General features: G+C 39.8%; 1 protein-coding gene across 1 annotated transcript; it reads right to left on the bottom strand.

The window, feature by feature from the left end:
• Positions 1 to 5,175: 5,175 nt before the first annotated feature.
• Positions 5,176 to 7,774, bottom strand: LOC131304352 (zinc finger protein CONSTANS-LIKE 5). The gene is made up of 2 exons (XM_058331574.1): positions 6,934 to 7,774; positions 5,176 to 5,859 (listed from the first exon to the last, which is right to left on the bottom strand). Exons 1-2 carry the CDS (start codon positions 7,681 to 7,683, stop codon positions 5,494 to 5,496), a joined length of 1,116 nt encoding a protein of 371 aa, XP_058187557.1. The 5' UTR covers positions 7,684 to 7,774; the 3' UTR covers positions 5,176 to 5,493.
• Between the last annotated feature and the right edge of the window lie 7,112 nt (positions 7,775 to 14,886).

Raw genomic sequence — 14,886 nt, 5'->3', positions numbered from 1 at the left:
GAGCTGTATGTTTAAAATCGTGGGCAAATCATGGGTTGCTTTCAAAATAAAATCTTGAAAAAGATAAGAAGAACTAAGTATTTTTTTGGCAAGAAAAAGTTGAAGAAAACAGAACGGTGGGCAACCAAGAAACGTTATGTTATTAGGTCCCACTAGAAATCTCGATCCCTTTTTGCCCATTGCCCAAAATTGACAATTGTTCCAAACTGATAAAAATAGAACACACCATGAGAGGGACTTTAAGCGTTCAAGATCGCTATAATTGTGCTTTTGGCAATTAGAAAAGCTTTAGTAGACACATAGTGGACATCTTCCAAGTTTTTTGCTTTAGCACAAAAAGGGTCATGAGGTCCAATTTTATTTAGCTGTTTGTTAGTTATATTTGGCGAAAAAAATCTAATTGCAAGAACAAAAATCCTAAAACCATACATCGGCTAATAAATTTTCCGAAACATAATAGGGGGCGTAACTTACTGGCTGGATTTCTGTTGAAATAGTACTCAACGGCGGTACCGGAACCGGAACCGGATTCACAACATTGATACAAACACTTGCGAGTGTGTGCAGGGCTCATCCAATGTGTGCGTTAGAATATAATAGATAGTGGTGCTAGCAAAATTGTTGCTAGAAACATTATTGTAATTGTGATGTTGGGCCGAACATGAGAGGCTTTGCTGCTGTTTAAGCCTTTACCTGCCTGTTATGTCCCGGGGGTATGCCCCATTCTTGCTGGCTTTGTTGGTTACTATGTCTATTAAATTTTCAAAAGTATACATTAATCTTTTGAAAGCTTGTTTGCTAGTAAAAATCTGAAGCTTGATCAATGGCCTTATTATTATTTCCCTTCAATTTGACTGTCCCAATAGGCAGTGATAGTTTTAAAGTCACACCTATATGCTTATTAGGGCCCAAACTGAGCCGATGTCGGAGGTGGAGTGGTAGTTCAGTGGTAAGCTTTCCATGTACTCCCATGTAGTTGTAAACGAACCTAGCAATCTGCGAACTTGAGTTTTTGGCTTGTTTAGTAAACGAGCTGCGTGGAGCTCAACTCGATTAAAGAGATTTGTTAACTAAATGACTAAGCTCGTCTTGTTAAGGACTCGGTCCATTTTTTGGTCGTTTAGTAAACAAGCTGAGTTAGAGTTCGACAAAGCTCGGCTCGGCTTGCTTACAGCCCTACTCCCATGCATTGAATGAGGTTCAAATCTCGCTAACTACAATTAACACTGCTGACTATCGACGATTAAAAAAAAATTGAAATTCCTAACATTTTTAGTGGAAGGACCACTCCAAGTGGGTGACAGGGATACCCAGCTAATTCACCGCGTGGGCCCGCGACCCACGTGAAGGTGATGAAGATTACAACTAACATGGCCCAGGCCCATTCTGATACTTGTCACTGCTTTGTGCTTATCTTCTCTCTCATGTTCCAAAAAAAAATAAAAATCCTCTCTCTCTCCAACCTCAACATACACAGGACAACAACAAAACAGTTCTTTTCACAAAGAACGACCAAAAATCTCTAAAAAAAACTTCATAAATGTACCTTTTGATCCAAATGGGTTGGAGTTTAACGCGGGCGGGCCAAGCTGTTGGCCATTAACACGGGATGAGCAAATCCTTCATAAGATCGCATGTTCAAATTTTACGAAAACTATAAATATTTCAAACCTTTAAGTTCACCTTCCTATTGCTTCATCGTATATGAATGTTTGAGTCAAATTTCAACTTCTATACCATCAAATGAGTCAAGCTCGAGTTCTACCGGTTTTCAAGAAACCTTAACACGGTGTTACTCGGCTTTGCCATTAACACGGGGTGAGCAAATCCTCCATAAGATCGTATGTTCAAATTTTACGAAAACTATAAATATTTCAAACCTTTAAGTTCTCCTTCCTATTGCTTCATCGTATATGAATGTTTGAGTCTAACTTCAACTTCTATACCATCAAATGAGTCAAGCTCGAGTTCTACCGGTTTTCAAGAAACCTTAACACGGCGTTACTCGGCTTTGGCCTAGCTCATCTATAATCCTAATTTCAAACCACTGTAGCTAAATATGAAATGTCAGTCCTTAATTTTGACAATTACTATCAGTTTTGATGACGATTACTACCTAAATATTGTCATATTGACATGATAAAGTGTGGAGACATTTAGGCACTCTAGAGACTAGAGTCTAGAGCCAATTTGGACCTAAACTAGGTTTGGAATCAATCTCGTCTCATCACGCCCCCCCTTTGGTGTCCTCAGGCTCCTATCTTGATTGTGACCATATATCTCACAAGATTTTCCCTCAGACCACCACTTTCATTTATGGAAACATAAATCACCAAACCTAGAAGTTCCCTTCTCTCTTAGAATTTCTCCAAATCTTGGGTAAGACCATATTCCAATCCGTGTATATCATTGAGATTCATTGTGTGTTGGTCAATGAAGTACTACATTAGCCACCTAGTTATGCCCACCAAATAATTTACCGCTTAATTATCACAATACTAGTGGGGGTCTTACCAGTGGCATATATAGCTAGGACTTGGTATCAATAGTGGCCATAATTGATGATGGATAATCCTACATAACGGGTTTTCTAAAGTTCTACATTCCAATCATATCGTGTATTTGTAATTGTTGGATTCGTGAATCTTGATTTGACTTTGAATTGTCACTTCACTGACTATATTGGGTTTTGACACCCCCGTCAAGTCATATGAGTTCAGGGGCTACTCGCTAAATTCCTAACCATAGTATTATTGTAGTTGGTGATATAAATCTTAGAATATAAATAATTGTTATATGTAACTGATTGTTAGCTGTGCTCTTACTTCAATCGATACTAGTGCAAATCTTTCGTTTTGGTGTTTGAGATTTTGGATTTTCTCTCAGTGCACAGTTTTCAAATTTTTCTCTTAATCGTTACTTTTATTTCTTTTTCTATCTCTCTCTACTCATTACCCAAAATCCAGAAATGAACCAGCCCCTGTGTCTTTTCTATTTACATTCCGTTTTTAATTGTTTTTTGCGCTTTGTGGCTGTTGTGGTTTAACCGATTTCCCAAACAGTATGAACCATCCATACTCGTCTGATTTTGGACACTAGTATGCCTAATCCCCAACATTGACATAAGTTGCTAACCGGCCTGACCTAATCTAATGTTCTACAATAAACTACCTAAATTATCCCCTTGTTCTTGTGCAATAACCTGCCTAATTCGAGAATGTCCAATTTCTCACCTGCCTAATTATCTTTAATCCAACCAATTGGATTAACTCAGTTGGCCATAACTCTTGCATCTTATTAGGATGTCAGAAGTTTGAGTCTCACCACCTGCGTGTGGGTGTTCTTGCGTTAGATGATTTTTCCTTTCTTTGTTTGTTTATATCCTATAATGGTCTTATTTTTGAGTTGTTGGGTTTGGTTGTCTTGTGAACTCCCACAACTGATGTAATGTCCCAGATTTGTACTTTATACTTCATATCTGATGTAAAACCATCTCTTCTATCGATTGAAAAAAAACCCCTTTAATTCTAAGATATCTCCGCACAATTAATTTGGTCCCTACCTTTCCAGCCTCACTTCCCAGCAAGGCAGATGGGGTGAGAAGATGAAATGTCATATCTGCAAAAGATTTTAAAAAAGCAAAAAAACAAGTGGGGGGCTAAAGTAAAATGGGAACACTACAAACCAAGAAGAACCCTTATAAGGAGAAATAACTAATATACGATGAAATCCAAAAGGTACCAAGTAATAATCAACCATCGTCTTCGGCGAGACTAGCCTCCTGCCCGGCCTCCCCATAAAAAAGGATTGGCGAATCGTGATCACTTAAAATTTGTATATTTCGGAGAAAATAATTCGCAAGTTTTATAAGTGTGGTTCGTGTCAATCAAATTCCCGACGAATTAATTAATTAAAATCTTGGAAGAACTTGGTACGTTGGATTTTATTTAGAAACTATACTAAAGTTGGTTTTCCACAAGTCCTTTCAAACTTTTTCCTTTTGCCTTTAGTAGGCGTATTCGGAATTGTATAAGAACCAGATCATAAAAACAAAAGTCATGGACCTTGCTGGATCCTGATCGAGAAAGTTCCGGTCAAGAGAAAAAACAACAAAGCAAAAAAACGCAACCAACTAGTGCTAGCTCAATTGGTCAGGACTCTTGCATTTCACAAGGAGGTCAGCAATTCGAGTCTTCGCACTTGCCTGTGAGTGTTCTTCCGTTAGGATTATTTTTCCTCCCATTGAGAGGTTGTAGTTGGATTGGGTTGAGTTGAGTTGAGTTAGTGGGCTTAATTATCTCGTAAAATATCATATAATTGATGTAATGTCCCCTAATTTGTACTTTGTATTTCATACATGATGTAATATCACTTGGAAAAAAAGAAGCATCAGCTTTTCTTAAGCATAATCTTTGAACCCACCCTCCTACGGGAGTTTTCCAATACACTAGTTCAACGAGTTAAAACATTTACAATTTAATAAAAATTACCAATTGAACATTGATATCTACATAATTTGGTAGATTTGACTCGCAGTATTTATAATATCCGGTGAATTCTGTGAATTCTATTTTTCAGCGTACTTTACAAATTGAACGGTTCAAATCACGATGACTAAATTTCGATTGAACACAGCGACACATCTTAAACCCCATAGTGCATTGACTCATTATGGGATTCTCCACCGTCCAAAATTACATGATAACATACTGATAAATGCAACTTCTAAGCTCTGAACACATAATTAGGTTTTTGTTTTTTAATTTGGGTGCAGTATATCTTCGATCTCATTTGCCTCGAAGTTTCAACTGTGGTTTGATCAAGTGTTGATCGATAGTTGATCAACATAATTTTTGACGTGATTAATTGATACTTTTAACTTGATTTTCAAGGCTTTTTGTTCTCATTTCTGTGAAGGGTTCAAATCACGACGACTAGATTTCGATTGGGAACGTGAAAGCGTCCTACATCCCGTAATGAATTGGTGCACTACAATGTCCTTTGGTCCAATCCGATAATGGGACCGGAGAGGATTAGAATCTTGAAAGTACTAAAACCAACTACTCTTATAAACTAATACTATATTATCCAAAATTTTCTTACTAAATAATTACACATTTTCCAATTAAAATAAAGCTCCGATCAACCGAGTAAAGTAGGCTGCACCAATGACAATGGAGAAATAGATCTCATCATTAATATTTTAAAGAGGAAATAGAAAGTGACATAGTTGACTTACAACCGACTTTCACAAGGAGCCCCCCCTTAACCAAAAAAAAGTAGTTGGGCTTTTGAGAGCATGAGAAAATATGAAAAAAAACATTCACATGTTTCATCAACGTATCATGCTCCTGAAAATCAACGGTCTGATTTCCATCAATCTCGAAAAACCAACAAGCCCCCTATTCATACAAGCTTCGACAACCGTCCGATTATTTGAGGGCACAGATAGTAAATACGCGGGTGCGAAATACACGATAACATCTCCGACCGTTAGAAGTACGACGGAACGACGCCATATCCGGCATCCTCACGCTGGAAATGCGAGCCGGAGTTGAAAAACCGTTTCACCAATTCCGGCTCTGTCTCGGTCCGCTTCGCGAACCGGCCTTTGATCCTGGGCCGGGTCTCGGCGTATGCCTTTCGGGAGGCATACCGGATCGTTTTCTCAAACTTTCGGTTCTTCCTCTTCTCTCTGTACCTTAAAACCCTAGCTTGTCTGTCACTCCCGTTGCTCATCGGCGCCGTATTGGTTGTTCCCCCTAAATCTTTATTACTGAATTTTCCGTAGCTGTAGGATATTTCCGACACAGAGCTTCCGTCGGGCACAACTCCGACATCCATTGATGAGGAAGAAAACTGAAATTTGGATCAATTACATACTCATAATTAGCGAAATCGAACAAGGGTGATGTAATTATGATGACAAATAATTTTGGGACGTTTTCCTCCAATTTTTATGATATTCCTGCTAAATTTATTGGATTTATCAGTGATGTAGGCAAGAGATATCGAAATAAATATAACATGATAACAAAAAAAAAATATTTAAAGTTCACTGAAGGTGAAAAATGCACACCTCGAAAATACAACCACCAATATGTTATAGGCCCGGATATCTAAATCAATTATGCATGAATAGGATGTGTTTTACTATCTAAAATAATAACTTATTTTAATGTATTATAAGAAAATTACTTGCCTCGTAAAATAAAAAATAAGTATTTAAAAAAAATACTTAAAAATACTCTCTCCGTCTGGATTTAATAGTTATTTTTAAGAGTTCGTGTCATTTTTCAATAAATTATATTTAGTAATTTATAATGTTTTATGTAATTTTGAAAATATTGTTTATAAAATTAATTGAGATCTATCAAACAAAATCCATATTGGATATAAAATTTATTACCAATTTAAAGATATAACTCATTTTTTAACTAGTTAAAATTAAACGAATGACTATTAAATCCGGACGGGGACTAATATCTAATTCATAAAGGGAACTGATTTTCGCGCTCCAAGATTTACTGCAGGCGCTCCACCTTTTTGTTTTTATACTGTGATGTTGCTGGCAACATCAGTGTATATTTTGTTTTTACACTGTGGTATTGCTGGCAATATCACAGTGTAAAAACCAAAAGTGGAGCGCCTGCAGTAAATCTTGGAGCGCGAATATCAATTTCCTTCATAAATGGTGTGAATAACATTACATGGTACGTTTTTCTCGAAATTATTGATTAATTGAAGCGTCAGAATTGCCAAGAAAGTTAGTTTAATTTCCCAAAATTAGGTTCAATAGTCTTGCACTTTTCTGTTCATCAAGATTTCAACCGAACATGCCAAAAATACTAAAGGAAAGACATTCGAAGAAACCATTTAATTTATTCAGCCATCTCAAATACAGAGCCTTTGAGTTGAAATTCGGTTTCTTACGCTGTGGGTGACAGACTGAGGTGTGTAGCTACTGTTGTTGTTGTTGAAAGAATTGAACTTTGAGCTAGTGAAATCGATCTCGATATAGCTATCCGGCGACGGATTGGCCGTTTGTTTCGCCGTTGGTTGAACCGGTACTACGCTGTCAGACCCAGAATTGTGGATTCCAATCGGGTAATCGAAATCCAGGAATTGGTCTGCTGGATCAGAAAACAACAGCTCAATTGATTTCATTTCCGGAGCATCTTCCTCGGGTAGTTTGTGGGTCGGGTTAGGGATGACCCAGGAAGGCGGGTCGGATGCCGGATCCGCTGGGCAAGTGTGGTGGTGGGTGCTCCGGTGGTCGTCGGCGGATTCGAGGAAGTTGGTGACCGCTGCGGTGGCGGACTCAACCACGGACTCGGCAGAGTCGTAGAAGGGGATCACCGGGATCCGCTCGTGGCGGTGCGCCAGAGGGTTGGCGGAGTGGATGTCTGCGTCGCAGGTGACGCAGAGGGCGGCGGCGTCTGCCTTGCAGGTGACGGACGCCGGCGCCTGCTCGCACACCTCGCACATCCACACGCGCTCGTGGCGCGCGTTGCCGTGACTGTGGACCTTGGCGTCGCACCCGATGCACAGGAACGCCGAGTCCGCCCGGCAGAAGAGCAGCGCCGCCGCAGCCTTGCACGAGTCGCACAGCTTCGCCGCCACCCCCCACCCCACCTGTAAACACTTCCCACCACCACCACCACTCTTCTCATCCATCCCCATCTCTCTCTCTCTACTCTTTCTCTCTCTCAATGAGTATTTGGCAAGTGCTAGTCAAGTGAAGAGCACTTGCAATTTGCAAATAAGAATCTTGCAATTGATTGGGTAATGGGGTCAGGACCAATATCTATATGGAGTCAGAGAGAGGAAATCTAGCTGATGACGAGTAACAGTGGGACACGTGGATCATTCTGAGCCAAGTAAAAGATTTACCAGAGATAATTATTGGGTATTGCCTTTTGTGTTATGCAATTGTCTAGGTCTGTGCCGACGTAGGGCCCCCCGTGGGAGGGGTTGGACAGGCTGTTTGATGAAATCTCCTTGAGACCGAGATTGTGATGGGGCGACGCGCCCAAGTCGTGGTTTTTTTTTTTTTTTTTTTGTTTTCAGACAGTCGTTTGGATTAGTTTACACACGCCTCAATTATTTTTCGCCTCTTAAAGACAGACACTATTTGTGCCGGGATCTGGGAATTAAAAATATACTTCTCTCTTATGGATGGCCTGGCTGAAGAGATTACTAAATTTTGAACTCAAAATGTCCGGATTTACGGTCCATCATGGTGGCACTTGACTTGACCCTTCAGGTTCCCAAAGGGGTAAAGTTGGAGTAATAGGTACAGCATGTAGCAATCCAACAGGGTCACAGGCTCACGAGGGTGGAAAACCTTTTTAGCTCTTTCATGCCGAAAAGGTGCATTAAAAGCAGCAACAGCAGCAGCAACTCCAATTATTGATTTTTCAGTGCCGAGCGAGTATATTATACGTGGTATCTGCTCGGTTCAGTACATTCGAGTCGTCAGATGTATTTTTGGACGATTCGGATTGAAACTCTCTATCTCCTCTCACCCAATACTTTCTCTCTCATTTTCTCTCTCCAAATCTGAATCTGAATCGTTCAAACACATAATGAACGACTTGAATGCGCAAATGGGCACCAGGTATTACCCCTCGGCACTGAAATTTTCGGACCTCGAAATAATTTGAGAAGAAACAGTGGTACCAATCGTTTGAGATGAAACTCCATAGCCCATAGATAGCCTACAAAGCCAAACTTGTTTAATGGTGTCCGATGATTGTAAAAATTAGACGAGTGCTCCTCGCATTTCTAGGAGTTTGAAAATCCATAGCCCATAGACTATAAAGCCAAACCATGCATCCTAATCAAACAAACCATGCAGCCTTTTTGCATCCGTCCACAGAAAAAAGAAATACAAAAACAGGATAAGAAAACCGCTTTTTTTCTCGAGTATTTTTAAAGGGAAATGATTTTTACCACACAATATTTTGAAAAAAAAAATATACTTGCAGGATGTGGCATTATCAAAAGATGATGTGGTAAAATCACTACCCTTTTTAAATTGCCCTCAAGTTGATTTTATTAAAAAAAATTTACTGGTTGATCTGTGATCTGTCACCGTCAGGTATAAAAGCTTATTGTCAAACTATTTTAATAAACGACAAGAAATGGAATGTTATAATCAAAAAATAGAGTGCAGAAATTATTTTTCTTTTAAATATTTCCAATTTTTTTAGTAAAAAAATACATATATCTCTATAATAAAAAAAAAGTGTGGATATCTAGAAGAAAAATGTGGAAATCACTAAAAAGACGATGATTCGCCTCACCACTACCAGTTTGGAAAGACTTGACTACTCTACAGTATACATCATGCTGCGCGTCAGCTTTGGTTTTAATGGACGACAATGCCCTTCAGTCGTGTTCCACGCAAACCTAAGAAGCCATTGTCACTTGTCAGCATTGGTGGGTCAATAGTGCTGTATCAATGGTAAAAGTATACAGAGATCCTCTTAACTATGTCATTTTTCTATAGAGATTTTTTAATACTTAAAATCGTTCATACAGACCCTTTCAATTATAATCGTTAACCAATCAATACCTTTCTATCAAAAATACCGTTAAGATGAAGGGATTAGTATGGACAACTTTTATAGATAAGGAGTTAGTGTGGACGATTTTTTAGGGTTAGAATCGTTATTTTTTTTCATTTCGTTAACAGAGTTAGTCAACTTTTCATTTTATATAGTTGAAGGGGTCTATATGGGAGGTTTTAAATGTGAGGAGATCTCCGTGTACTTTCACCATTATCAATTGATATGGATATGAAAAGGAAAAGGATCTGGCTTCAGAAGCGTATGCGGTTGAATTTAAATTGTTCATTTTAATAATTAATAGTTCAGATTAATTTGGTGAAATTTTTATCGATAAAAGTATATTCCGACCGGTAAATATATAAAAATAAATCTGGACCATTAAAAATAGAGTACTGCTATAGGTACAGAAAAATTGGGACCGAAATCCTACCGACGGCCGCCGGTGGGCCGTCTCCGGCCACCGGACGGCCGATCCGAGCCGTTCAAAAATTCTAAAAAAAAAAACCGAGGGGCCCTACGCGGGAATCAATGTCATCCGAGGTGTGTAGGGTGCTTGATCGGAGCACCCCTTTTCGTGTATATATGTGTATATACACGAAAAGGGGTGCTCCGATCAAGCACCCTACACACCTCGGATGACATTGATTCCCGCGTAGGGCCCCTCGGTTTTTTTTTTTAGAATTTTTGAACGGCTCGGATCGGCCGTCCGGTGGCCGGAGAAGGCCCACCGGCGGCCGTCGGTAGGATTTCGGTCCCAATTTTTCTGTACCGGTATCTTTACTGTTAAAAATACCATCCGATGGTTATAATCACTTAAACCGCACCTCAGCCAAATTCGAAGAAAAATGTTAAAGACACATGAAAAGTATCAATGAAATGAAATAGAATATGAAAGAGCAATGAACGGCTCAATCAACAATCAAGGATAGAGCAATCACTTTCCTAAAAGGGGAATCATGACAATGGGAAGGACAACGGAGATGGAAATGGGAAAGAAGTTTGTGAGGATATGGGAGTGAAATTGCTTCTATTTCTTGCACAGTACCCAATTTTCTAGAAGAGTTTTGAAGGATGCAAACAAACTAAAGGGGTGTTTCCAGTAGTGAATAAGTAATTGGCTAATTGTATTCAATAGTAGTCTTGGAGTATAACTACATGGTGCTTCGAATTATTTCAACACGACATGGTGTACATTACATTAATTAGTTGTGAATCTAATGAGAATGTGGGGTGTTGAAATGTCCCAGAGTACCACCGCTATGCTCCGAGAGTACTGAGCAATTAGACTGGGGGGAAATGTTTGAGAGATACGAGTAACTTATCTCGACTTAGTTAAAGGGATGAGTTCAAAAAGGAAAACTACCAATTCGAATCCAATCAAGAAAAAGAAAGGAAATATTTTCTTACACAGTAATTGATTTTGTACCCCTAACTAATTAAGAACCCCATTTTATAGTTGCATTTTTTTTTTCTCTAACAAATTATTACTACATCATTATCCTCAATGCCCTGTAATATGCATCAACTTAAAATTTTCACTACTCTAAAACGGTTCTACCCTATGTAATAGTCTCTACCCTATGTAATAGTCTCTCAAGCCTTCTTTAAAACACCATGTACAAAAGGCATTTTAATTCATTAAATTCAAGCCCAATGAGAAGTTTTCCAAGGCTGATTTGAGGTCTGATGGCTATGTAGAGGGGCTCTTTGGGTCATTTCTGGGGCTTATTTTGAGTGTTTTTTGGGGATGTTTGGGGCTAATTTAGGGGGTTGATTTGGATGTTGCTGGAAGGCTGATTTGTGGACTATCTACAGGCTGATTAATTAGGGTTTGCTTAGTGGCTGTTTGGCATCGTTTAAGGAAGCAGCATTTGGTGTTCAGATGGGACACCGCGTGGCAAAGGGCAGGAGTAGCGGCTGATCGTGAACAATGATGGCGGCAATGGGTTGCTCGCGGGTGGTTTGGTTGTGACTCGGGCATTATCTTGTGTATTTCAGTCTATTGTAATCGTATTTTTTTTTTGTTCTTTTTCTTTTAAAAAATCTCCGAGATGTAGAGAACATGCCAGTAGCAGCAGTAATAGAGTAGTATTGTGCACCCTTCCAGGCTCTCAAAGCTTAGATTTTTCTTTTGCCGATAAGATCAAAAACTTTGTTCATTCAGATAAACTTACTCAAATTACAATTCAATCTATAGTAGTAAGTAGAACTGTAGAACCATTCAACTACTCAAAAATAAAAAGAAGTGATAACGCATCATATCTCTCCAACAGCGCAAATGCCTTCAACCTTTTCATGATAGGCAGTTTTGATGGCCTCGGTAATCCTTTTTCGCTATAATCTTCTCTACAGTCTGGGTTTGGACTTCGGCTCACTAAATTGCCTACGCCGTAGGAATGGTCAAATGTAGGAGGGAAAAAGAAGCATAACAAGGTTCAAATTGGCCTAGCCTAGGTATTCGAAATCGCAACTAAACAACGTGTCAACATAAATATAAAAAAATCACATAAACCCATTAAAAGATCCACACTGGAGCCTAAAATAATAGTCGCCCAAAACAACATATCAAAGGCCAGACCAACCTTGTGATGAACCAAAAACACAAATAAGGAGTTAGCCAAAACCCTAATAGACACAAACCCCACACCACCTGCTCAACCCACCCATGCTCCTCCTCACCTGGTAATTCCTCTGTCACGGCGGTCTCAACCTCCGAATATGGCCGTGGATATTCAACCCTCGCATCCTCTGGCGGCGGAAATTCAACCCTCACATTGTCACACCGGACCGTCATGCTTGCGCTTCTTTCCGAAACCGTCCCCGGGGCATACTTGATCCTTCCGTTAATCTTGACTCTATAATTCCCACCACCCAGAAGTACCGCTGCATCATCCATGGATCCCGTCGAGACGCCGACAGTTTCCTCCACCAGTTTTCTCTCTCCGGCTTCTTGTTTGAAAGGCGGCAAAATACCCACCAAGAAAAGTTCTTTCTCGTGAAAAACCGAAACAACGAGGTTTTCGTATACGATTTCTGTATGTTTGTAAGGGTTAACGGATGTGAGACGTATGTCGAGGTAATTTGTAGCCCAACTTCCGTCGTCGAATGGATACGCTACTGAGATGGAGTGGATTTCGAATTTCGGGTCAGTGGAAACATCAAAAGGAAGGATTCGGACTACTAGCAATATGATGGGTGCAATGGCGAAAGTGAATAGTAGGAAGTATGTTTGTAGGCAAGTAACTTGGTCGATATTGGCTGTGGGTTTAGTTTTTGGGTCGGAAGAGTGAGGAGAAGTTTCTTTGGACGGCATGGCTTGAGGACTTGTGGGAGAAATTGGTCCACCACCCATGGATATGAGAGAGAGAGAGAGAGAGAGAGAGAGAGAGAGAGGTTTTTGGAGAATGTAGGCTGGGGCTTTGTTTTTAGGGTTTTAAGGAATGCGATAGAAAACTTGGAAGAATATATATAGGGAAGTGTACAAGTACGTATGTTTTTGCATACACTTCTAATTAAGGGGAAATTACTTCGGAAATGATACACCCACCGCTTCGCCCACCGCACGCTCGTCGGGCTCACTTCAGCCACTGGACGGCCGATCCGAACCGTCCAAAAATTCTATAAAAAAAAACCAAGCGGACTAACGCGAGAATCAACGGCATCCGATGCGTGTAAGTGCTCGATCTGAACTTCCATATTTTAATGGCTCGGATCATCTGATTTTTGGAAGTTCGGATCGAGCACTTACACACGTCGGATGCCGTTGATTCTCGTTTAGACCCGCTCGATTTTTTTTTAAAGAATTTTTGGACGATTTGAATCGGCCGTCCGGTGGCCGGAGTGGGCCCAACGAGCGTGCGATGGGCGGTGCAGTGGGTGAGGTGCGGTGGGTGTATCATCTTCCAAATTACTTTGCCCCTAATTAAGATATCTTTCTTCTTTCTTTCTTTCTTTTTTTTTTTTTGGTTTTGCACACGAGGAGTGCTAGGAGCACAACATGCACGATATGTCTATGCGGCAGGGTCTCACTGGCCGTTAGATGGGTTGTTACCTTTTTATTACCAAAATAAGATACTGATATGTCGTGTATGTTGTTCTGTTCATATAATTTCCCTTTGCAAACACTTCTAAGGGGAAATTACTTTGCTGCTAAGATATATTTTACTTTCATAAATTTGGAAATCGAATTTTTGTTTCCAATTGTATATATTCTCAAACTTTCAAGGTTTCCATTATGGTGCAAGCCCTAATTAATGCATGGAAAAGAATAAAAAAAAATGTCTGACTTCTTAAGTCTACACCCAATTGAGAGCGACTAAATTTTTTTTTTTTTTTTGAAGATAGAGTGACTAAAGTTCACAATAAAAAAATATCGAAAAGAATACTGGACCAAAAATTAGGAAGAATATACTTACCAAAAAAATTAGTGAGAATATACTTTGTGTGAAAGAGGGCACAACTGAACCCAAAGGATTGACCTGGTGATCAAGACTTGAGACTTAGTAGTTTGCTTACTCTTAAAGTCTCAAGTTTGAAACCTCTTAGGCGCTATTAATTATTTTGAGGCCAATTCATATGAAACTTTGTTCTAACTTTAATTGAGGGATATGTGAACGGTGGGATTAGATTCCCAAAATTAGTCGAGATGCGCCCATTAACAATCTGATTACTTCACTCGACCGCCTATTTACCTATCGATATATCAAAGGTGGCCTCTTCGCCTACTGATCACCCATCGATTGATTGAAAAATTCGTGAATAACGGCACTTTATTCACTTCATCACAACCTTTCGTCTCCTACATCTTTGGCCGTGCATCTCCCTGGAAAGCGGTGCCAAACAGCTGACCGCTCATCTTGACACGGATAGCTCGGATTAAAATATGAGCAAATACAAATCTAAACCGATTATTGCTCGGTTAAGAACCGAGCCGTTGATGGCCAAGATGAACAGCCGAATTCGCCGTTCTGCACCCATTCCGCTTGGCATTGCTTTGTAGGTATGCCGCTCGGCAGCATCCCCTATCCGGTTTAGTGGTTCTATAAACTTTATCAAAGATCAATCCGATCCAAATTTGACTACATTTGTTTAGCGACTCTGGATAGTAACATTGTAGTCTCTCAAGCCATCTTTGAAACACCATAAAATGAAATGGGAAAAAAATTCAGATATCCTGGCAATGTGTACCGGAGAACACCCGAGTCTGAGAAGTTTCTTAAAACCCGAGTACCTCACACCACAAAGCAATGCTACATCACCGTTGGGCCAACAAGATTACCAAGAGCATTTTCCGGAGTTTATACAAAAAAAG

This window comes from Rhododendron vialii, chromosome 1a (assembly GCF_030253575.1).
Source record: "Rhododendron vialii isolate Sample 1 chromosome 1a, ASM3025357v1".
NCBI classification, from domain to species: Eukaryota; Viridiplantae; Streptophyta; class Magnoliopsida; order Ericales; family Ericaceae; genus Rhododendron; species Rhododendron vialii.
This window is presented reverse-complemented; position numbering and strand designations above follow the sequence as displayed.